This window comes from Pholcus phalangioides, unplaced genomic scaffold (genome assembly GCF_987345545.1).
Source record: "Pholcus phalangioides strain wild (caught in Gottingen) unplaced genomic scaffold, Ppha-v1.0 ptg000015l_1, whole genome shotgun sequence".
In the NCBI taxonomy this organism is placed as follows: Eukaryota; Metazoa; Arthropoda; class Arachnida; order Araneae; family Pholcidae; genus Pholcus; species Pholcus phalangioides.
The window spans coordinates 89,593,278-89,615,526 of record NW_028301608.1 but is presented as its reverse complement, the minus strand read 5'-3'; the positions used below and the strand labels follow the sequence as shown (position 1 = coordinate 89,615,526).

The 22,249-nt window shown below is 37.4% G+C and overlaps 1 protein-coding gene across 1 annotated transcript; it reads left to right on the top strand.

Moving 5' to 3' along the window:
- Positions 1-1,899: 1,899 nt before the first annotated feature.
- Positions 1,900-21,223, top strand: LOC149076991 (uncharacterized). The gene is made up of 12 exons (XM_089244722.1): positions 1,900-2,474; positions 3,829-3,912; positions 4,952-5,040; positions 7,415-7,597; positions 8,100-8,237; positions 11,321-11,376; positions 11,517-11,653; positions 12,765-12,889; positions 14,898-15,058; positions 15,309-15,375; positions 16,927-17,018; positions 20,416-21,223. Exons 1-11 carry the CDS (start codon positions 2,339-2,341, stop codon positions 16,999-17,001), a joined length of 1,251 nt encoding a protein of 416 aa, XP_089100848.1. The 5' UTR covers positions 1,900-2,338; the 3' UTR covers positions 17,002-17,018; positions 20,416-21,223.
- The last annotated feature ends 1,026 nt before the right edge of the window (positions 21,224-22,249 follow it).

The window sequence follows — 22,249 nt, the reverse complement described above, 5'->3', positions numbered from 1 at the left end:
TCTCAACTTCAGTAAATGGCCCCTAGGTGGTACGGCATGAAATCCTGAAAATATCTGTTTCTTTGATATTGGGCTGAGGAAAAAAGCCGTCTATCTCTACCTCCACTGTCTCACCTGGAGTCCATTTGCTGAAGTTGAAACAGAGGCGGATCTAGAGCTCCCTATTGGGAGGATTGATTTTAAAATTGTTGTGAATACGTCCCGCATTTTGTTCGGTATTTTCCGGAACAGTCCCCTTTCCTCTCCGTCCCGATTTTTTCCGTTTTTTAGTTGAATTTTTCTTGAATTTGTTATTTAATCAAAAACGTGTGTTGATACTGGTAAATTTTCAACGGTTTGATTGAATGCAGTATTATCATACAGAAGTTACGAAAATTTCATAAATTGTAGCATTGAGAACAATATTGCATATTTCGCTTGGGGGGGGGGTTAATTCCCCCCCCCCCTTCCGTAGATCCGCTCCTGGATACTAATTAGTACCTGGGTACTGGTACTAATGCCTGTACTTCAGTGCCTCAGGCCACGGTTCGTGAAATAAGGAAGGCAAGGTCATGTCTCCAGTGATGTAGATGGTGACACCGATATGCAGGAGGGCAAGGGTTTGAGTCCCGGCGCAGACCAGATGACACTTTTATTTCTGAGTTCATCGCATAAAATCCTGAAAATATCTGTTTTTCCTAGAGAGGAAAAAGCCGTCAATCACTATTTCTTCTATCAGTTCTGCAATTATTACTTTCACAAATTCTGAATTTTCATCAATTCTTGAATTATTTATTTATTTTGATTTTCATCAGTTCTCAGATATTTTCCTTTCATTATTTCTGAATTTTCATTGCAGCTGGAATTATATATATCTTCCAATTATTTTCCATTTTCAACTCATCAATTCTAAATTTTCCAAAATTTTGAAATTATTTCTTTCATCAATTTAAAAATTTTCTTCGATCCAAAATTTTCATCAATTTTTTTGCTAATAATATACATTTAGTTGCATCTACATTTTCTTCTATGTAAATGGATATTTTTCAGCATTCTCCTGTATATTCTTCGATAATGCTGATGGTTTTTAGATGCCTGATACTCCCCCAAAATGTATAAAATCAGAGCTAAAAAGACCCGAAATTATTTTCGCACCGGGCCCTGAGTCTGATAAGGGCGGTCCTGCTGTCACGCACTGGCACAACTCAAAGGAAACATTACCCGACGGCCCCAGATCACCGGTCAATCCTTAGTTAATAATTAAATAGAAATAAGAGAAAAATTGTCAAAGATGGGCTTGGCCTCTTTGGCTTTTTTTCCCTCTTCTCTATACATTGAACTATCAAAGCATTAAATTTCTCTTAGCACAATATAGCTCTTTATAATGTAGAGCTTTTGATAATTTTTTGTCCTCGGTCGGTATTTCCCTATTTTATTAAGCCGGCTGAAGTTAGTTTTCTGGGATTTTCCAAAAAACAGAAACAAAATTCCACAAGCAACTCTGGTTACCATTCAGGTGCTTAGATGATCCAAGAAACTGTAATGAGTCCTTATTGCTTCACACATCATCGCAAATATAATTTTTTTCCCCGTAAGTTATACTTTATATTTATATTTCTTTATACTTCTATTTTCCAGAAATAAACTGGAAATTTCTCAAATTTTCTCAGAAGGGATAGAATCTTCAGGGAAGAAACATTTTCATGTAGCTAAACAATTACGAATAAAATATAAGTAGGAAGATCTAATTGCATCACATACGCTTTGATCTTTTCAGAAACGTCTCTGCAGACTTTTTTTATTGGATGCGGATGAATTCAAAAGTTACGTAAAATCGTGATAATGTGCTACGTAAACATGCGATAACGATGCCACCATGCAAAAATATTTATTAAACAACTGAAAAAGGAGATACAGTATAAACATAATACATAGATAAACCTAATGGAAATGCCCTCCAAATGGAAGTGGTTGGTTCACATCGTGGTTGATCGGGAAAAAAAGTAAAGAATTCTTTTCAAGGCAAAGAAGCTTGATGACGTCATAAATGAATAACCATGAAGATTATATTGAAAGATTTTTTATATACTACATTCCTTTTCATCGCTCTTTCTTTTACTGCTTGACTTCCCCAGTTAAGAGTCTTTCTCGTCCGATAGGGTAACTGCAAAACATCTGTTTGCAAAGCTTGATTAGATAACCGAGAATATCCATTAAACATTATCCGTTTTGTTCGGTTTTTTCTTCCCTCCGTCTTCCTTCAAGTTCTTTCATACAGTGGTCAAGAAACGAACGGAAGTGTTGTCTTGAATTTCTTTAACTGATCTTTGTGCTTTCAAATTTCTTATTTGTGACAGAGATGGCAAACGAAAAAGGTGTCATGGAAGTTGATCTCAGAAGTGACACTGTGACTAAACCCACTCCCGAAATGCGGAAAGCAATGGCTGAAGCTGTTGTCGGTGATGATGTTTATAGAGAGGATCCTACTGTTATAAGTGAGTAGATGATGATTTGTTGTCGCAAGATTTAACGTTAAAATTAAGTCCGAAATTGTGTTCCATTCTCAAGGAGCTCCCCGTATATTTTTTCTGAAATGTGTAAAGAAATGGATAGATTTTTAACCTCTTTTTGGCAACAAATTTTGGATGATCTGTATTTTAAGTATCGGCGACGAATCTCAAAAACCGGTTTCCTTGTTCACATGATAAAAATAGAAGGGGAAAGAAGATGAGAGTGCAATAGATTTCCCTTTAGTGATCAACCACATTTTCACTCTCCCCTATGTGTTCTCTTTCTCTCTCATATGTATACACAAGGTGATGTCTTTAGTCCCTTGGCCAAAATTACTGGTGAACCGTTGATCCTGGACGCATACTTCCAGCTAGAAAAAGTATCCAAATAACTTGTTGACCTTGAGTACGTAATTCATTTTTCAAGGGGTGTATAGTTAAAAAAAATTTAACTTTTAATTTGATCACCCGGTCCTAAAAACAATTAGAAAGTTATTGCTCTGTCTTTCCGGAGGTTAACAAAAAAAAAAAATCCCATGTATCTAAGTGAAATATTCGCTGAGATATTTGAATTAAAAAGAATCGCCGAAAAGAAGGAAAAGAATAGCATAAGGAGTTTGTCCATTAGTTTATGTGGTTCTTTCATCATTTTCAGTGATTTTTTGAATTAAAAAATATCCCATCGAATATTGCGCTTAGAAACATGGAATTTTTTTGTTGGCCCCAAAGAGACAAACAACAGCTTTCTAATTGGGTTTTTGAGAACAGGGTGTCCGTATAAAAAGTTAAATTTTCATTATTTTAATAACTACACAACCCCTTGCAACATGAATGACGCATCTGAGCTCTACACATTATTCGGATACTTTCTCTAATTGGAAATATGATTCTAGACACTCAATGGTTTACCAGTAATTCACTGCACAGGAACTTCAGACATCACCCTGTATACACATAGTAGAAAGATACAGTATGTGTTGATGGGGAGGGGTTTACTAAACGGCTAAACGGAAGTGTAGAAAGACAAAGATAGAAAAGAAAAAACAACTTTCGTTCTTAGGGTTATAATAAAGCTTGACGATGATGAAAAAAAAGACGCAAAGAAAACGTGTAGAGCTGGAATGTATTTCGTTCATTTGCGTTGTCCTGAGAAGATATCTCGTTCCCAATTATTAAGGGATTAAGACTAGATTTCTAACGATGAATAATTTCTCAAAAAATTATGTAAATGTTTTTACATTAAAAAATATAAAATACCAGGGAACTCTTTGACAATTTTCAAATGACATAAATAATAATAACTTGAACATTCGATGCACGGTTTCTTTTTTCTTTCCAGAATTAGAGACGCTCGTCGCCGATTTGTTAGGAAAAGAAGCTGCACTTTTTGTTCCTACGGGCACTATGGGAAATCTATGCTCGAGTAAGAAAGTTTACTTAGTATCTTGTTTGATGTGAAGCTTTGAAAAATGCTTGGAAGTGCATAATGCTAAAATCACACTTGACACTTGGGCCGTTTTGACAATGTTTTTTTTTATATGTACATCTAATATAACGCTTCAGACACTAACGATCGAGGCGGTTCTGGTGAGACCTAACTCCTATTATGTATTGGATTGTATATGTTGCGGCCAAAGCCCGAAATCGACCAGTTCGCTAGTCTGACTGTCCGGCACCTGTTGGTCCAGCAATGTGCGAAGTTCGGGCTTTGGTCAACCAGTTCTCGAAGTAGCTGGAGATCATGGGCCAAAGAAAAGGCATGATTCGGGGTCATCACCATGTTGACGTATTTTTTTGTAATAATTATGGGCATTTATACTTATGGTTAGCTATGGCAACGTTAACATGCAGACAACATAGTAAAAGGACCACAGCACAAGAGAAGAAGACTATAGCCAGTGGGGGGGGGGGGAGAATTTGGGGGACTAGTCCTTACTACGAAATATGGAAAAAGGGGGTAATGTTGTAGAGGCACGTCATTAAGCTTGAATCATCAAATCTTAGTGATATATCTTACATCGCCCTACCATTTTGTACCACCACAAAATACCAGTCCGGTTTCTTCAATAGAAATATTTCTGGTTACGACCTTTGCCACCATGCAAAAAACAGTGCTGAGAATTTTTCAGTTTTCATTAGAAGCTTACTGTAAAAGCCTATGCCAACATATGTTAACAAATTGTTTTGGTTACCTCTTCTTCGTGTTTATTTTCGTTTTTATGAAAATTCAGGTCCTTGAGATTTTAACTTCGAAATGTAGAAGACGGATAGCAGCACCAGTTAACATGGAAGTAGCATAACTCTGATAGCATGAACATGTTAGGGTCATGCATATATATCCACGTACGCACACTACACTCCAACCTGTATCAATTCGTTATGAATTTCCCAGTCGAATATTTACGATGCAGTAGTAGTGACTAGTATAATTTTTCTGTGGTTTTTTTTATGTTGTTCTACAGTTATGGCTCATTGCTGGGAACGCGGAAGGGAAGCGCTTGTAGGTGACCTGACTCACATTTACCTCTTCGAACAAGCCGGTGCCTCTCAGGTAATTATTTATAGGCAACTTTTATCTGTGTGTCATGAAATAGCGATTAACGAACTATCAAAAGTTCAATGAAAATAAAAGCTACTTCGAAAATGTGATTTTCATTTCATTCCTCATTAAGAATGCTGTTGAATGAATTAATCCTGAATCATTTTTCGAATATGCGCGTTGAAATAGATTAATGTTTTTTTATTATTAGTAGTATTATTCACCCACGTTTTAGCATTTGAAGATGGTAAATAGGTCAAACGAGCTGTTTTTGAAACCATATGAAAAAATCTTTATTTTTCTTTTTTATTTATAGAAAATTTATAGATACGAGCATTTACACTTCAAATCTTCTATCAAAACAACATTTCATTCGTAAAACAGAGTAAACCGGACACACGTAGTCTCCGTCACCGAAATGATTTCAGCTCAGTGTCCCGAAGGACGTGATTGCGGCAGAAAAAATTCCAGCCAGTGACTCGGCCACACACCCCCACCCACCAGTCAAGCAGTCTTCCTCAACATGATATGAGACAAAATCAAAGAGATGTGGGTTGTACATAAATGCGCGATATAAAACGAATACAGTATGCAGGGCTGCCAGTGGGCAAAGCCGCTGCACGGCCATGTGGCCATCATGCTGGACTCTCATCGTGAGGATTCAGGTTCGAACCCCGTTGACGCACAGTGATCGCCCTCTGAAATTTATTTTCTACGGTTTTCCAACATCAAGGCGTGAATGCGAACCGGTCCCTTATTTGAAAAAGTCAGAGAGCAGGCAGACTTTCAACATGATACTTGCATAAGGGGGGGTCATTCAAGTATTACGTCACATGGATGGGGGGGGGGGGGTTCCGAATTGCTGACGGGGGGGGGTTTGGATGATGATGCTTACGTCATCAACCACACCCTTTATGAAGATATGAAATATTCTTAATGGCATCTTATTCGGTGCGCCAAAAACGGAAAAACCTTTCGATAGTTATTGTGCACCTGAATAATAATCCTTCAAGTGCTTTGGAATGCATCCGGGCCGCTTAAATGCTCTGGAACTGTGCAACGCATCACTCAAGTGATCCGTAATTATGCCACGGATCATTTAAGTAATCTGGAAATGTTCTGCGGGTAACTTGAGTGATGTAGAACCACACTGGGGGCCGCTTAAGTGCTCTAAAACTGTGCCACATGTCACTCAAGGGATCTCTAAATGTGCCACGGATCGTTTAAGTGTTCTGGAACTGCGTCGCGGGTTACTTAAGTGATCTTTGAATGTGAAAGTGATGTTTGAGGCCTACTTCAGTGATCTGAAAATGTGCCACGAGCCACTTAAATGCTCTGGAATTGTGCCACGGGTCATTTAAGTGATTTGTAAATGTGCCGCTCAGTTAGTTTGGTGGGGGGCAAGACACATCAGATAACCTTCAGGGCCACATTTGGTCTGCGGGTTTAACATATAAGGGTGGGTCGTAATGAATTTCTTACAGAGAAATTTTGAGTTCTTACTCTTCAAATAGCATTGAAATTAAGAGAAATTGATTATAATAACATATAAGGTATTTTCCTTCGAAAATTTTTTAATTAAAAATAAAATTTTGCATTTAAAAAAATAATTTTTTTTCGTCTGGGGGGAGGCGCACGAGCCCCCTATGTCCCCCCTCCCGCGTACGTTTCTGATCCAACCAATATGCGTTAGGAGGTAGGGGCAGTGCTGACAAGGGGGGGGGGGGTCAAATATGGCTAAAACTTTTCTGACGTAATACTTGAACGGCCCTAACATGAAAATTCAAGTATTTACAATCTTTACTTCAAAATATGGAACACAGATGGACGCACTAGCAAGATCACGAAACAAGCACAACTCTAACAACATAAATACGTTAACGCCATGCACCATACATATACTCAACACAACATGTTCCGACATGTGTCGATGCGTTAGAAATTCCTGAGAAAGATGTGTACGAAGTGCATGTTCATTTAATTAGTAGTAGTAGTAGTCGTCCTCTTTAAAGCCTCCTTAAGAGTATCATGGGCCGCTAAGCCAAGTGATTTTCCAGAGACCCTACCTGGCAAATTTGCATGCTTACTCTCGAAAATTTCCAGATCTAATTTTTGTGAGGACCTCCCTCTTCTCTTGAGGCCCCGTGCCCATGCGTTAAGGCGGCACAGGGTACATGCATAGTGCACACTGGTTTCCGATTCAGCAAGTCGGCGCCGGTGCTGATTGGATAAAAACCAGAATTTAAGGTTTTTTAACCAATCCGCAACCACACTGAATCGCAGAATCGGAAACTAGCGTGCACTATGTTCATAGCTTAATACAGTATATGTTTCATTTGTAAGTGTGAATAAACACTCATATTTCCGTCATTGTATGATCCCACAGCTTGCTGGAGTCCGACTGCGCTCTCTTCGAACGAAGCCCGACGGCACATTTGACCTTGATGAAGTTCGGGAATCGATGAGCATTAACCCCAACATCCACTGCAACTACACTGGTGTCCTCTGCTTAGAAAATACTAACAACAGATGCGGTGGCGTCGCCCTCTCCATGGAATATGTAAAAGAGGTAAAGGGAAAAAATAAATCACAATCAGAGAGAGAGTAAATAGAGATATGAATGTGCAAATTTTCACTTTTGGGTTTATCAGCTGGTGGGATCACTTACTCTGCTATCTAAATTTTACCTAAAACGCGAATGTGTGGGCCTATGCCCTATTGAAATACATTTTACAAAACATTTTTGAAAACAACTCCGTAAAGTAACATGAGTAGAGTGGTACATTCAAAAAGCCGTTTTCCAAGTTATTAAGATTTGCGTATTCATGTTTCTGGCATCGGGAGTGGGGAGGGGTTACGATATTTGAATTTGGTGTTTGGTGCTTAAGGGTACGAACATAGTGCAAGCTTGTTTCCGCCTCTGCGAGTCGGCGCCATTAATGATTGGTTAAAAACCTGAATTTCAGCAATTTTAACCAATCCGTAATGGCGCCGATTTACAGAATCGGGAACCAGCGTGCATTATGTTCGCACCCTTATACAATGTGTAAATATGCCTTTTTTCGATGCAGATTTGCAGTTTAGCGAAATCATTTGGTGTTCCCGTGCACATGGACGGTGCTAGAATCAACAACGCTGCAGCTCATCTGGGAGTGCCTGTGTCCGAGCTAGTACGAGACTGTGATTCGGTCTCTATGTGTCTATCAAAGGTGAGTTTGTAACAATTGAGTTGAACATTCATCAGGTAGTTTCTTTAGTTGATTCTGATGCACATACATCAGAAACACTTATTTAGTTAGAAGCTATACCTTCATTAGTTTTTTTTTTTATCAAATGCGCACTTTTTCATTATTGTATTTTTCCTTAGCGACCTGTCGCTTCAGTAGAATAAGTTTCACCCTCCCGCGAGCAGCGCACTCACAATAAGCAGAAAAGTATTCAGATGCCATTCAAGTTTTGTCAGCCGATTTTCAGCCATTTTTGACCCCCTGTCCCCGTCAGCAAAAGTCAGCAAAACACTGACCCCTCTCCCCGTCAGCAAAATTTCGTCATCAGCTTAGAATATTTCATATCTACAAAACAGATGGTTGATGACATAAACAACCTTCAAACTCCCCCCCCCCCCGATGCTGACGTAATACTTGAATGACCCCTCACCGAATGTCTCAGTTTCTAACGGAGGATAGATGGTAGCACCTCCCGAAGATGAACATACAGGACTGATGCAATACAATTCCGACACAGCCATCTCTTTCGGATGTGAAGTGATAGTAATAAATTATATCCCTTTCAGACCAGTACTTATAGATGTGGGGCTGTTTTTTCACGTTGTAGATATTCTTTTTTTAACCTCAAAGAGTTCAGTCAAAACCCCCTAAAGAAAAGGGATAGAAAAGTTAATTCTCGTATTTCAATAACTATACAACTCCTTGCAATGTTAATGACGTATCTAAATTGTACAAGTTATTTGGATACTTTATTTAACGTTGACCACTTGTCCAAGTTTGGTCACGATCCAAGCTTGATTCGCGAGGGCTTTCGAGATGGATCGAATTAATCAGCTGTAATCCGCTTATGGCCACGGATACTGGAATTATGGGTCCCGACCCGAACCTAATTCGCTGGAGCTTCCGAGAAAGATCGCACGAATCCACTTATAGGTGTCATTCAAGTATTACGGCAGCATCGATGGGTGGGGGGGTTCCGATTTGCTGACTTTTGATGACAAGGGGAGAGGGGGGTTTGGATGATGCTTACGTCATCAACCACCGTTTATGAAATATTCTTAATGGCATCTTACTCGGTGTGCCAAAACCAAGAAAATCTTTCGCTAGTTTGTGGGCACCTGAACTAACATTCTCCCCAAGGGCGTAGCCAGGGGGGGGGGGACTTGGGGGTCTGGTCCCCCCCCCCCGAAATGTGAGAAAATGACCGAAAAAAGGGAAAAAGATGGCCAAATCCATTGTTCTGTCACTTTGGTCCCCCCCCGAAATGAAAGTGGTCCCCCCCCCGAACGAAATTTCTGGCTACGCCCCTGATTCTCCCTAATGATAAATCCCTTACAGAGGCCACTTCAGCGATCTCTGAATGTTTTACGGATCCTTCAAGTGCTCTGGAAATGTGCAACGCATCACTCAAGTGATCCGTAATTAGGCCACGGATCATTTAAGTAATCTGGAAATGTTCTGCGGGTAACTTGAGTGATGTAGAACCGTGCGCAGGAGGGCCGCTTAAGTGCTCTAAAATTGTGCCATATGTCACTCAAGGGATCTCTAAATGTGCCACGGATCATTTAAGTGTTCTGGAACTGTGTCGCGGGTTACTTAAGTTATCTTTGAATGTGAAAGTGATCTTTGAGGCCTACTTCAGCGATCTTTGAGGCCTACTTCAGTGATCTGAAAATGTGCCACGGGCAACTTAAATGCTCTGGAATTGTACCACGGGTGATTTAAGCGATCTGCAAAAGATATGCCGCTTAGTTCATTTTTACAGAATTGGGTTTGTAAAGGGGAAAGCCACATCAGATAACTTTCAGGGCTACATTTGGTCCGCGGATCAAGGGTTTACCATATATGGCTTAAAGGACGGGTCGCAATGAGTTCTTACCCTTTAAATAGCATTGAAATTAACAGAAATCGATTATAATGACAGATTAAGATATTTTTTTTCGAAATTTTTCAATTTTTTTTAATGATTTTTATTTAAAAAAATTTTTCGTCTGGGGGACGAGCTCCCCTTCCCCCCCTCTCCCCCCGCGTACGTTTCTGATCCCACCAATATGCGTTAGGAGGTAGTGGGGCAGTGCTGACGAAATTTTGCTGAGTGGAGGGCAGATTTTTGCTTCCTTTTGCTGACAAGGGAGTCAAAAATGGGTAAAAATTTGCAGACGTAATACCTGAATGGCCCCTTATAGTCCTGTTATAAATGCACTTATTGCGTCACTGGTTTCACTAATTTTGAAAACCAAGCAATCCTCATGGGTTACGAAGCTGATCTTGGTGATTTTGGGTTAGGAGCCGTTCAAGTATTACGTCATCATCGATGGGGGGAGGGGGTGGGGTTTCCGATTTGCTGACTTTTGATGACAAGGAGGGGGGGGGGGAGTTTGGATAATGCTTATGTCATCAACCACCCTTTATGAAAATATGAGTTAGGATTCAGAGGGGCAGAGCTGATGACGAAATTTTGCTGACAAGGGAGGGAGGGAAGGGGGTCAAAAATGGCTAAAAATTTGCTTACGTAATACTTGAACGGCCCCTTATGGCTGAAAAAAGTTATCAACCTTTTCTCCCCCCCCCCCCCCAGACTGAAGTTCATGCATAATGACCGAAAAATCCAAATTATTTACGATTTATCATATTTACTAGTGTACGAGCTGGGATCTTTTTGGGGGGGGGGGATGTTGGTTCAGCTCCGACCTCAACGACAAAACACCCATAATCCTTGAAGTGAGGGCTGAATTTCCTGAGGCAAAAAAAATATCTATTGCGAGAAAAAGCAGCCCCACGTTAGTGCATACAGTGCTGAAAGGATTCTGGCGATAGATTAGGGTTGTGAAAGTTAGTGAAGTGCGCTTCAGCTTTACCAATAGAAAATCCTTTTTTAGGATTTCACAAAGACAGCATTTTTTTTGTTTAGGATATACGAATTTGTGTTTTTTTTGCGAGCATTCTCTTTAGGGAAAAGAGTGATTGAAGAAGGGGCTAAGTTACACAAACACACGCATTGCGGGTAGATTATGAAAATAAATTATATATGAACTATATTTACCGTTTTTTCCCTTTTATCACAGGGTCTTGGGGCACCAGTTGGAAGTGTTGTTGCCGGAACTAAAGAATTCATTGAAAGGTGAATTTCATAACTTATACGTATTTTGTCATTTATAATGGGACAAATATATATTTTTTAATTACCGTCAATTTTACTACGGGAATTAAATTTTTTATTATTAACAACATGTTTTTTTAAATCCCTTTTTAATATTTAAGGGTATTGCGTTGCCGTAAGGTTCTTGGAGGGGCCATGCGACAAGTTGGAGTATTAGCCGCTGCTGGTATAGTTGCTTTGGAAGGTCTAAAAAAACGGTTGCTCAATGATCACAGTCATAGTATGAAGTTGGCCAAAGGTGAGATTTTGTTCTAGAACGAACGCGTTCGTAACCTTAAAAAAGTCTCTCATCCTCTTCCATTTCCGTTCTCAAAACGGCTACTTTGACTCTGGGTGGGGACTGGAAGATCCTGATCGTTCTCTTCGACCAACCTGAGTTTGGTTGATCGAAGAGAAATCGTCAAATTTTCCAAAATTTTCCTATTTGCCTATGGTGGAGAAGCCAATCTACTTAGTTCTTGACCAAACCTGGAACAAATTGTCAGGCTGCACATTAGTGCCGCCTCGGCTTATGTCGTATTTTCCAAAGAAAATTCACCAATAAAAAGAGTCTTGTTCATTGGAGCTCTTATTCATTTCATATTCAAGATAAGTTTTTGCATCTAAATATAGGCCACGTACTTCGTGGCCCGCATCTAAGTCTGGTAGAACGGCCATAAAAAATTGTGCCGCGGGACCAGCAAACCAAACTCTAATTCAGTTCAGTTCAGCATCTAAAACTAAATACTATTGACATTTTGATGTATAGTATAATCTGATCAGTACGACTTTTTTTGAGAAACATTTCTGACTGAAACTAGAAAAATGTCAATCAATATGGATAGAGATGAGATTTCATGTACTAATACGTTGGGGTACGAACACAGTGCTCTCGAGTTTCATATTCTGCAAGTCGGTGCAGTTACGGATTGGTTAAAAACATAAATTTCACGTTTTTTAAACAGTCCGTAACGGCACCGACTTTCAGAATCGGAATCCAGCGTGCACCATGTTTGTACCCTTAGAACTTAGGTCTATATGTGGTTCAGTAGTCACAGGATTATTCTATTGATTGTCGGCTGGGCGCCGTCTCTAGAGGAATCTTAACTGGAGACATGGACGTTTATTTATATATATATATATATATATATATATAAATGATTATATAGAACCCGTTATAATTTTATAACGATTATATCCATTTGGAATCGCGTTTGAGCGAAATAGCCATTACAGTTTACAGAAACGTACGGTATATTAAAAGCGTCTTATTATAATAATTATTATTATTGTCTGTTTTAATGAAACTGTTATTAATTCTTTGCTTTATGCAAATGATGCGCAACGATATTCGCTTCTTTGATTTTCAGCTGTTTTCGAAATGGGAAGTTCACTCGTTACAGTTGACTTGGCATCAGTTCATACTAATATGGTTGTTCTCAATTTCATCTCTAATCAGTTGACAGCAGAAACGTTCGTTGACCGGATGAGCAAAGTGAGAATTTTATTTTTGTTTAGAAAAAAAGAGGATTGAAAACGTGTGTGTGCGTTATTTTAGTAGAGAAAGTTTACTTCCTTAATAAAATCAAAAATGCATGACGCACCCAGGGCTGCACCTGGGAGGCGGGCAGCCGGGTCTGACGCCATAGGCGCTGGATTTGAGGAGGCATCGAATTCCCATTTAACTGCTCTTCTTCATTTCACGTGGGTGCCAAAATTTGTGCTTGCCTCGACTGACTAAGTACCTAGTTGCGGCCCTGTGCACACCAACCAATTGGTGTACGGTGAGGAAAGCATTCATGGCTATCGTTTCAGTTGAAAAATAAGTTTGAGTAACTAAACAACGAAAATCCTTCGGGTAGCATCATTGAATTTCCAAGTGGAGCAATTTTAGATTTTACTATTTTATTTTGAGATTGTTTCTGTATATTCATTTGAGTTTTGTCGTTACAACCGAGGTTAGCGTTTCCAAGACCTTTTAATCATAAAGATGTAATCAAATCAAATACATGCATGGAGCGACATTATTGACATTATTGACATTATATATATATATATATATAATGTCAATAATGTCGCTCCATGCATGTATATATATATATATATATATATACAGCATATTGAAGTGACAAAATATAACATGTATAGGAAAATCAGTCTCTTTGTCCTGTAATAACTCGCTAACCTTTGATCCTAGAAGCTTAATTACAATTAAGAAAAATTATCCAAAAAACGTGTAAACGTCAGGTACGTCATCCATATTGCAAGGGGTTGTATAGTCCAAAGGTTCTCAAACTTTTTCCACCCGTGGCACACCTTCCCCCTATTCAATGTTTATCCGCGAGCTCCTGAGGCACTCCACAGCGGTTTAACAAAGAATATTTTTGAAAAACCGCATCGCTCCGCGCTGCCCCTGACAAAGGCTGGAGGTGCATCAGGGCACCACAGCGCCCAGTTTGAGAACCCCTGGTATAGACATTAAAATAAAAAAAATAATTTTTATACGGACACCCTGTCTTAAAAAACCAAATTAAAAAGTTGTTGGTTGCCCTGTCTCTCCTGAGCCCAACAAAAACATTGTATGTTTTCAAGGGCAATATTCGCAGATATAATTTGGATTCAAAAACTGCTGAAAATGAGGGGAAGAATCTCATGAACTGACAGACAAGCTCATTCTACGCTTCATATGTTGTTCTTTCCCTCATTTCCATCTGTTTCCGAATTTAAAAATATCTAAGCGAATATTCCACTTAAAAGAATGTAATTTTTTTTCTTGGACTTAGGAGAGGCAGGGCAACAACTCTCTGTTGTGTCTTTTAGTACAGTGTAACCAAATAAAAAAGTTGATTTTTCTTATTTCAATAACTAGTTATATAGTGAACAACTAGTTGTTGAACAACAACTTGTTGCAATGTGAATGACGTATCTTAGGTGTACACGTTATTTGGATACAAGTACTTATACTTTATTCAACGTTTACCACTTATTATCCAAGTTTGGTCACGGCCCAAGCTTGATTCGCGGGGGCTTTCGAGATGGATCGAATTAATCGGATGTAATCCGCTTACAGCCAGGGATACTGGAATTGCCTGCCCCGACCCGAACTTAATTCGTAGGAGCTTCCGAGAAGGATCGTACGCGAATGCACTTATAGTCCTGTTATAAATGCACTTATTGCGTCGCTGGTTTCACTAATTTCAAAAACCAAACAGTCCCCATGGGTTACGAAGAAAAGTTAGGAACCCTTGTATGAAATTGATGCATAATGGCCGGGAAATCTAAATTATCATTGACGATTTATCATATTTACCAATACGAGCTGGGGAATTATACGAAATTACCGGTAGAAATTATAAATATTTAGGGGAATTTATCAACCTTACCAAACGTTAGGTGATTGTGCATATATTCACCGGATTTATCACATTTACCGCAGCATACTGTATACCACAAGATGCATAACAATAATTAATAATCACATCATGTGTTAATTATTGTAATAGGTTAATGATGATGAAGTGCGGAAGCTAGGCCAAAAAATATCAGTAAGGATAAGTATCTGGTGCTCTAAAGAAGCTCGCTGCGTTTTGCATTCGGACATTTCTGAAGAAGCCCTGGATGCCGCAATCATCAAGATGAAATACGTGATCAACGAATTCAACAGGTCAAGCTAATTCAATTTTTTAAAATAATTCAAATACGTATATTTTTTTACAGTTGTAAAGCGTCTATAAAAACTACGATCAGAACCATTTGCTCAAAGCAAATGATAAATCTGTGATGATGAATTAACTATTCATTTTTAAGTGAAACCTGCAGCTTAATGAAGCGATCGAATATTGCAATGAGTATTAATATGGAATATTTTAACCATTACTATATTTTGTGCATGAATTTTTTATTTTTTTATGTAGAGTTTATGGAGATAACCGACAAATTTCAAATGGTGTAAGATCAGAAAATTATAACGGTATGGCTGAGGTAAGTTTCAATAAATAATTACCTGGTACGTTTCGTAAAATATTGTGTGCTAATAGTATGGTTGAACAACAGCGTAAAAATGATTAATGCTAAAAATACAACAATAAAAAAAGTTCGGTCTGATGAAGTTATAGCAAAATATTAAAAATTACAATCTACCTAATTTCTGGGTATATGTTAATGCTAAAACCCTACATTAGCCAGTTCGCGAACAGGCCGGCCCCATATATCGATCCCTATGATTCGGGGTCATCGCCACGTTGGCGTATTTTTTTGTGATAATTATGGATATTTATAATTGTGGTTAGTTGTGGCAACTGTAACGATCAAGGGAATCGGAATATCTATGTATTAGTAATCGCACACAAATAAGTATATGGGGATAAAAAAGAAGATATATATATATGGAGTCGACGCCACTTATTAAAATCTTGGATAATGTTATCATTTGGTTATTGTTATTACTTTCGCGCAATATTGGAACGACCATATAATACCATAAATGAAAAAAAATGAGTTTATAATTATCAGGACTTTTATAATTATCAAGCTAAGGTTTCACCATTTTAGTTTTTTCCCCGTAAGTTAACTTTATCAGCCTGCAAAACTACATAGGAAGCTAGAAAGTGCTCCCGTGCGTAGATAAGCATTTCCGTACTTAATGTAATTGGCCGTAGTATTCGTATAGATCCATATACTGTGAATCTGCTTTTGCAATGCCCTTCCTATAGTGAACAAATGTTTAAAAAAAAGTCCTTTCCTTCAGTTCTTGGTCACTTCTATTAGTTGTCCAGACTCACCGTTTTCGCCTGAAAGACTTTCTCGAGATCTATGTATATGAATAAACGCGTTGCTATGGGACATTATAAAAAATATCGGAATTCGTGATACACATTAGACAGTTATATTCTAACTCCTCACAATGACTGAATAAAAAAGAATGCAGGATTTTTTTTAGCTTAAAAGGGGAGAAAAATGCAACGAAACGATTGAAAATTTTGCAACGAGCTATTTGGGAAAGAAAAATTTTGTGCCATTTTCCAGCCTCAAATACAATGACCATACATTCCATTTGATAAGATACGGGACATATGATCATCGAATTTGTGACCGGGATTCATTTCGTATATAGTTATCAATCGGCTATTGTTATCAAATATCCCGAGTCCCACCGTGATCACATTCAGCGGAGTCGACTGTTTATGGGACATATGAGGGATTCTCCACCATAGTAGACCAAGTCCAGTTACCTATATTATTACTTTTACAAAAACTTTAAGGTGTTATTATCCATATCAAAGATAAATGGACTTGGTCTACTATGGTAGTGAACCCCTAATATATTGGCCGACCCAAGCCCAGCGAAAGCCTGAAATTTAGACATTGGCCAGGTCAACTGGGCCGGCCAGTTCGTGAACATGCCAATTCCGGGCTTTGGCAGTACAGTACAGTAGTGTCTATACACTTGTATGATTCTAGTTTTATGTGTTTTCCTGTAAAACAATTTTATTATTATGAAATCGCTCATTTCTTCTTCTCTTGTTCTTATAGAAACTTCAAAGTGCAACTTCTGAAAACCAAAAGCTCATCAGATCCCACATTACGCAAATATCAAAGGAGAATTAATTACTATATACAAAAAAGTATATAATATATTTTAATTAGTTTTACAATTTCTTATTTATAGGTCAATCAAATATTGATTTGGCAATTGCTTAAAATTAACCTTTATTCTTTTGCATTTAAAATAAAATAATTATTTTCTCTTCATTTCATATGAAACTATATAAAATAATAATAATCAATCGTTAAATCAAAAACTCTTTATGATAATTGTGTCTAATTTTTATGATAAATCTCATATTATTACTTATTCACACAAGCTCTTTTTGGTACATGCTAGAGTACTTGTGGAAGGTATTGAAGTGTTTAGTGCAGTGGTTCTTAACCTTTGTTAGCCGCGACCCCAGAATCAACAAGATCAGCTTTACGACCCATGAGACTTTTTTTCGAAATTAGTGAAACCAGTGACGCAAGTGCATTTATAGCAGGACTTTAAGTGGATTTGTACGACTCGTCTAGGAAGCCCTTGCGAATCAAGTTTGGGTAGTGACCTAAAGCTTAAGAGCCCCATGTTGTTAGTGGATTTTAATGATCCATCGCGAAAGCCCCAGTGACCCATAGGTTAAGAAACGTTTGTTTAGGGTAATGAGCGAGAGATTTGAATTTTCAATACTTGGCCATAAGCTTTTTCTTGAGTACTATATGTACATACTTAATAAAAATACCTCAAGGGCTGGGGGGGGGGGGTGACTAGTGTATAATTTTGGACATGGCAAAAATTTGAAAATATTTGGTTCGTACTTGTAGTTTTTGGTTCGTAATTGTTCAGAATTATCGACCAATCGGTTTCCTATCAGTAATTTATAAAATCTTCGCCAAAGTGCTGACATATAGGCTTGAATCTACATTGGGCGCATCCCAACCAAAAGAACAAGCAGATTTTCGAAGTGGATTTAATACAATTGATCACATTCAAGCACAACCATAGAGACACAAAGAATACGAATTACCAATGTGTGGCCTTCGTTGATTTTGAGAAAGCGTTTCACTCTGCCTTCACATTTGCTGCAGTTAAAGCTCTAGATATAATTGGGTTATAGAAGACACATCAATATCATTAAGAAAATGTATGACAAAGCAATTGCAACCATTCGTTTGAATAAAGGGAAAGCAAAGTTAAATTTGTAAAAGGAGTCCGACAAGGTGATATTATCTCACCAATGCTCTTTACCGGTGTTTTAGAAGAAATATTCAAAAAAACTGGATTGGCATGAGAAAGGAATTAAAATAAATGGAGAATTTCTCAACCATTTGCGTTTTTCCGATGACATTGTTATTATTAGTAATAATTCAGATGAACTAGAAGAAATGATGCAAGAACTGGTGGAGGCAAGTTTTCAGGTGGTTTGAAAATTAATCTGCAAAAGACTAAAGTTATGTTCACTTTTTTTCTTGGAAGATCCTGCTCAACAGCACAGAGATAGAAGAAGTAGAAAGCTACTTGGGGCAAAAATTACCGTGGGCAACAGCATCATTAATGAAATAAGCAGAAGGATCAGGATCGGATGAAGCACTTTTGACAAAAACTGTGTAATTCTGAAGAGCCACATGTCATTATGCCTAAAAAGAAAACTGTTTAACCAGTATGTGATACCAGCACTAATTTACGGAACTGAAACATGGACACTCACAAGCAAGACGATACAAAGGCAACAGACAACATAAATGAGCATGGAAAGATGTATTTTAGGCATCACAAGGGGAGACAGAAAACGTAACACTTGGATAAGAAGTCACACAAAGATATACGCTATCATGGAAAGAATTAAACATCTAAAATAAAAATGGGCTGGAAATATTGCAAGAAGACTTGTGCTGGACCACAAGTATTCTATATTGGTACCCCGTGATGTTAAATGCCCAAGAAGGCGTCCCCACTCAAGATGGATCGGCGAGCAGAAAAGTGGCTGAAGTCTACTGGATGGCTGAAGCATCAGACAGAGTAAAATGGAAAAATTTAGAGACTTTCATCCAACAGTAGATTGAAAATTGTTATTGATGATGATGATGACTTCTAATAATTTTTGCGCGAATACATTCGTAAATCGAACCGCTGTTCGTAATTAGCATTTGAAAGCGCAACTAATTTCTTCCCTTTGTTGCAGTGGTAGGTTTATGTGAGACTTAATTATTAAATTAATAAATAATTATTAGATAAACGAGTGTAGTGGATGTAAAAATATGTTCTACGGCAGTGGTTCCCATCCGAGGGTGCAGGAGAGCATTTTTGGGGGTGCGAAATGGAACAAAAAAAATTACATGTTGACTGATTATTCAGGAAAACTAAATTGATGATAAAAATTGAATTTTTTTGATTCCCAAAAAAAATATGAACCATACCAATATTTTGACGCCTCCTCATCATCTAACTTCTACTCGCAGGAATGTGTCGTACTACGAATTTTGCGAGGTAAAAGTTTCTTTTTCGATTAGCGGTCGTACTTGTGAAATATCTTGAAAAAATACCTTTATTTACTTAACTATTTCGTGGTTTGTTTACATCGGTACCTCGTGTTATTAGCACGTTGTGCTTAGATTTGATACTGTCGTGAATATACATGACTCAGGAAAAACGTCAAAAAAATTCACACAATGTCAAAGAAATATTAATTTATAGTTGTTGCAGCTGGAATCGATAAGTAAGAATTATTCAGTGGATCTTTCTTTTTACAAATCTCAAAAAATGTTACAAAATTTTAACTTTTTTTCAGTTTCGTTTTTGAATTAATTTTCTAATTAATGAAGCCAAAATTAAACACTAGCCACAGCCGAAAAGACATTAAACAATGAGTAAAATAATTCATAGAAATTAATTATTGGATAATTAATGTGATCAATTACAGCAAAAAAAACCTGAATTTTCTAACAGTTAAAAACATATTATCCAAGAGGGTGCGGGAAGGTAAGTCGTATTGCTCAGGGGATGTGGGAAAGAAAAAAAGTTGGGAAACACTGTTCCACAGCAATGCTTATAGGAGATATTATTTCTTGTAGTCAGCAAATATTTTCCCCCATTCATTTGTTTTTCGCCAATTCGAAAATTATATATATCTCCTCTTCCATTTATTTATTTTTTGACGGGCCGCAAATTATTTCTCCCATTTATTTGTTTTTTCCGGGCCGAAAATTATTTCTGACAGTTCCGGTGGTCAGAGGAATTATTAAACCACTTCCACCGGTCTACAGTTGTTGAAAAGATGAAGAACACTATTCTAGAGAATTGAAAGGCCGGACACACCCCGCTTCTCATCTCAAGTAGATATCGAAGAGTAAAATAGAAGCGTGTTCTCTAGAATCTAGAGAATTGAGAATCTCTAGATTTGAATCTAGAAGAATATTGAACGCGTCTCTCTTTGTATTCTTTAAAATTATTTAATAATTATGTTTCTATTCAATTTTTATAATTTTTTATTTCAGGTTGGGGAGAAATTTTTTACAACTACTATAGAGATCCCGCTCGACACCATCATGTTATCCTAGAGATTCAATAGCTTCTGTCTTACTCATTCAACGCTTACTCATACAATACGCTTGTGTTAACTTTTACCGTATGATGACAGATAAAATAAAAATATTGATGAATGGAAAATAATTTGAAATTCTGAATTGATTGTATCCGTATTTAAAACATTGCTTCTGTTTTTTTACAATTTCTGGTATATATATATTTCAAGTGTTTGGGATGTGCTGCCCTTTATCTTTCAAATCGAAAATGAATGAATATTTTTACTATTTTTACGAAAGTATTTTTTTTTAATGTTGCAGTGAATTCGTTGATTGGGAGCGTCGGATCGATGTGGCGTGTTTTTTTTTTTTGTAATTTCAATGACGTCAGTAAAAAATCATGCCCATATCAAGTTTTATACCAGTGGTTCTTTTTTCCATCCCACATCCCCAGGGCAATACAACTTATCTTCCCGAACCTCCTTGGATAATGTGTTTTCTGTCTGTCAGAAAATATAATTTTTTCTATAATTAAACACATTATGGAAATTAATTAATGGATAACAAATAATATTCTTTTACTTTTTCCGTTAGCTTTTTTTTAAATAAAAATTAATTCAAAAACTAAACTAAAAAAGAAGTTACTGTATTTTAACATTTTTCAAAATTTGGCAAAAATATTCAATAAATAATTACAGTTATTCACTTATAGATTTCAGCTGCAACAACAAAGTGTATGTTTGTTTTTGTTTTGGCACTTGATTAAATTTTTTTGACGTTTTTCGAGTCATGTCCACGATAATATCAAATCTAAGCAGCAAGTATGCTAATAACACGAGGAACAAATGGAGGGCTCAAAAGACAATCAGTGAAAGTCAATAAACATAAAAAAATGAGATAAAAGGATCTTTTAAAGGATATTCTTATTTCGTGGTCTGTATAAGTGGTCCTATTTGCTGTTGCAATATAGAGATATTAACTTGAATGATTTGGCAACTGAAAATTTTAACAAAGAAGAGGCACTAGCAATACGATACACTGATTGGCGTCTGAGCCCTTCAAAGGAAACAAGCCGTGAAATATTTTAGGCATTAATGATGGTTTCTCTCGATCGAAATCAAAAATATGCACGATCACTAAATGAAAAAGGAACTTTTGTATCGCAAATTTCGCGTGAGACATTCCTGTGAAGGAGACAAAAAGATAGGGCGTCGAAATGTCAGAATGATTCACCTGAGAAGGAATTGAAAAAAAAAAATTATCATTTCAATATTCCTGAATAATAAGACAACATGTTGTAATTTATTTTTCCCAACTCGCGTTCATACTTTTTTTTATTTCTCCTGACGCCATCTATTTTCCGAAAGTCGAAGTATCTGCATATGGTTGTTTTTTGACGTTTCTAAAGTGGACATAATGCCTATTTTTATCACGTTAATTTTGATACCATTTATGACTTACCAAAAACGTTTTCATTGAGTTTAGGCGACAAATCTGGGTATCATGTTTGTGGTGACAATCGACAGTTTCTTGTACTTTTTTCGAGGAAATATGATCAGCCTGGTAATAATGTTCAACTTTTTTCCCCCGTCAAATGCAATAACTGCGATTTGCCATATTGCAGATAAGGGCTATTAATAGACCTTAATTTGAAACCATTGGTAATTTTAGTTGTTTGGACACTTTGCTTTTAATTTTCTGTTTTTTTCACACACGTTGTTAAGGGGACGTTTAAGTATTACGTCAGCAGGATTTTTAGTCATTTTTGACCTTCCCTTGTCAGCAAAAGTCACCTCCTTCCCCTCCC

Excerpts from the sequence above, each read along its gene's own strand:
- LOC149076991 (XM_089244722.1), top strand. The coding sequence starts at position 2,339 with ATGGCAAACGAAAAAGGTGTCATGGAAGTTGATCTCAGAAGTGACACT. Across the intron at positions 11,377-11,516 it reads ACTAAAGAATTCATTGAAAG|GGTATTGCGTTGCCGTAAGG; the intron begins GTGAATTTCATA and ends TTAATATTTAAG. Across the intron at positions 15,376-16,926 it reads ATTATAACGGTATGGCTGAG|AAACTTCAAAGTGCAACTTC; the intron begins GTAAGTTTCAAT and ends TTGTTCTTATAG.